The sequence below is a fragment of the Chelonoidis abingdonii genome, unplaced genomic scaffold, assembly GCF_003597395.2.
Source record: "Chelonoidis abingdonii isolate Lonesome George unplaced genomic scaffold, CheloAbing_2.0 scaffold0617, whole genome shotgun sequence".
Classification (NCBI taxonomy): Eukaryota; Metazoa; Chordata; order Testudines; family Testudinidae; genus Chelonoidis; species Chelonoidis abingdonii.
Genome location: NW_027424878.1, coordinates 208,610 through 211,018, shown reverse-complemented (window position 1 = coordinate 211,018; position 2,409 = coordinate 208,610). Strand labels below are relative to the sequence as shown.

Below are 2,409 nucleotides of genomic sequence, written 5' to 3'. Positions count from 1 at the left end.
TGATACTTGAATGGGCTGAAAGATTTGGCCAGAGTTCTCATCACAAGCTTCATTGACACAAAGCAGAGTTAATTTTCATTGCTGTAGAACAAAGCACAGGGTGTTGTCTTCTGAATGGAAAATACATTCTTAGCCCCAGTCAAATATGAAACTTAAACCTATTTCATCTTCTCCTCCTCCTCCTCCTTCTTGTCTACTTCGGGCTGTAGTGTTCAGAGTAAGGCAATGTGAGTTGGGGCTCCTGGTTTCTATTTTCCGTCCTGGAAGGGGACTTCAGACAGATCATTACAGTAAATAACTCGAAACAAGGGAGAGGGTTTTCAAAAGAGTTTAAGGAAGGTAATTGTTCAAGTCCCACAAAAAATCAGTCAGAACTGGGCAACAAGTCCCATCAGGCTCCTTTAAAAATCTGAGTCAAAGACTCCTGGGTTCCATTCCTAGCTCTCAGAAGGGAGTGTGATCTAGTGTCTAGATGAAGAAATTGGATGTCAGAATTCCTGGGGTCTAGGATCAGCTTTGCTGCCGTTGACTCACTGTCCAACCTTGGCCAAGACCAATACATGTCAATGGGTGCATTCACTGAAAGGCAGTTATTACTTTCGATCTATAGCTGGCTAAGTCCCCTGTGTGTTTCACTGTCCTTGTTTCATTAGTTTCAGCAGGTAAAACAGACTGAATGGAGAAACATAAGCAATCTGCTGTGATGGGATTCATCCTCTTGGGATTCCCGGGGAACCAGTATTTGCAGATCTCCCTCTTTGTACTCTTCCTCTTTATGTACATCCTGACAGTCCTGGGAAATGTGACCATCATAACCCTAGTGGCGAACCACCGCCGCCTCCACACACCAATGTACTGCTTCCTCTGCAATCTCTCCTTCCTGGAGATCTGGTACACCACAGCCTGTGTTCCTAAAGCCCTTGCAATCTTCCTGGGGAAGAGCAAAACCATCTCCTTCATTGGCTGCTTTCTACAGATGTACTTCATATTCTCCTTGGGCTGCACAGAATATTTCCTCCTGTCCATCATGGCCTATGATCACTATCTGGCCATATGTTACCCCTTGCATTATAGCACCATTATGAACAGCACTTGTCAGCTCAGCTGGCTCTTGGCTCTTGGGTGTGTGGTTTCCTGGTTATCTCTGTGCTGGCATTTCTAATATCCAGGTTGTCTTTCTGTGGCCCTAATGTCATCAATAACTTCTTTTGTGAGATAGATTCCTGGATTGTCCTCTCTTGCACGGACACCTCCATCATTCAGATATCAGCTTTCATCATCTCAGTCATTGTCATCCTGGGCTCGTGTGTGATAACTCTCCTTTCATACATCTATATCATCTCCACTATACTGAGAATCCCGTCAGCCAAAGGCCGGCAAAGGGCATTTTCCACTTGCTCATCCCATCTTGTCATCTTGCTTCTATGGTACGGATCCACCATTTTTCTCTTTGTCAAGCCATCTGCACGGAATTCATTGGAACTGACTAAGATAGTCAACATCCTGAACACTGTGGTCACACCACTGCTAAACCCTTTCATCTATGCTCTGAGAAACAGAGGTGAAGGAAGCCATGCAAAATACATTCTTTGGGACATGACATTATTTCTAAAAGGTCAACATTGTAAAATCAACAGGAATTAAGGCATGAAGGGATCAAGCCTTGGTTACCTCAAAGTGTGTATCTCCATCTATGAACCACCAAGACAGCTGTTTTCCAATGCAAATCACTAAGCCCAGGACAAAGCACCTGAGATCTGGGGAGAAATTACTCTCTGTTGATGGAATCTGGCTATGGATCAATTTTCTGTAGACGGTACAGGGTGAGGGGACTCTATCTTGGAAAGTTGTGACTCTGAAAATGGGTCGTTGTGGATAACCAACTGGGGAGTGCGATGCTATGGCAAAAGAGGTTTATATTATCTTGTAGGTCACAGGTAGGGAATACCAAGAAAGTGACAGGAGGAGATATTGCCTCTGTATAACGGCATTGGTGGCCACTACTGGAGTACTAGTTTGGATTTCAATGAGCTGAAGGTAGTAGGAGAATGACTTCCAATGAATTTCATTAGAGTTAAGCTGACTAGCTTCCTTACAATATTTAGAAAGCCTAGAAAAAATGTATATAACGCACATTGGTGAATGAGTTGGCAAACAATCTGGATTAGATTTAGGGTTATTTTGAGAAATCAATATCAACATATAGACAGTGTGAAAATGGAGGCCTCTGCCCTTGAACTAAAGAAGCAACATTGGTACTGGACTATAATTTCCACTTAAGTGATCGTCCCAGCTCACTGGTGAGTGACTGAAATACATGAACTCTTCAATTCTGTATTTATCTTGCTGTGAAATGAATATTTAGCTACAGGAGATTCTGAGAGCACAGATATAAGAAAAAAAATCTTA

At 42.9% G+C, this 2,409-nt stretch overlaps 1 protein-coding gene across 1 annotated transcript; it reads left to right on the top strand.

Annotated features, from left to right (window-relative positions):
- Nucleotides 1–676: 676 nt before the first annotated feature.
- Nucleotides 677–1,644, top strand: LOC116832161 (olfactory receptor 6F1-like). Its single transcript, XM_032792689.1, is given in 2 exon segments — nucleotides 677–1,088; nucleotides 1,091–1,644. Coding segments are annotated over 2 exon segments (966 nt in total).
- Nucleotides 1,645–2,409: the final 765 nt, after the last annotated feature.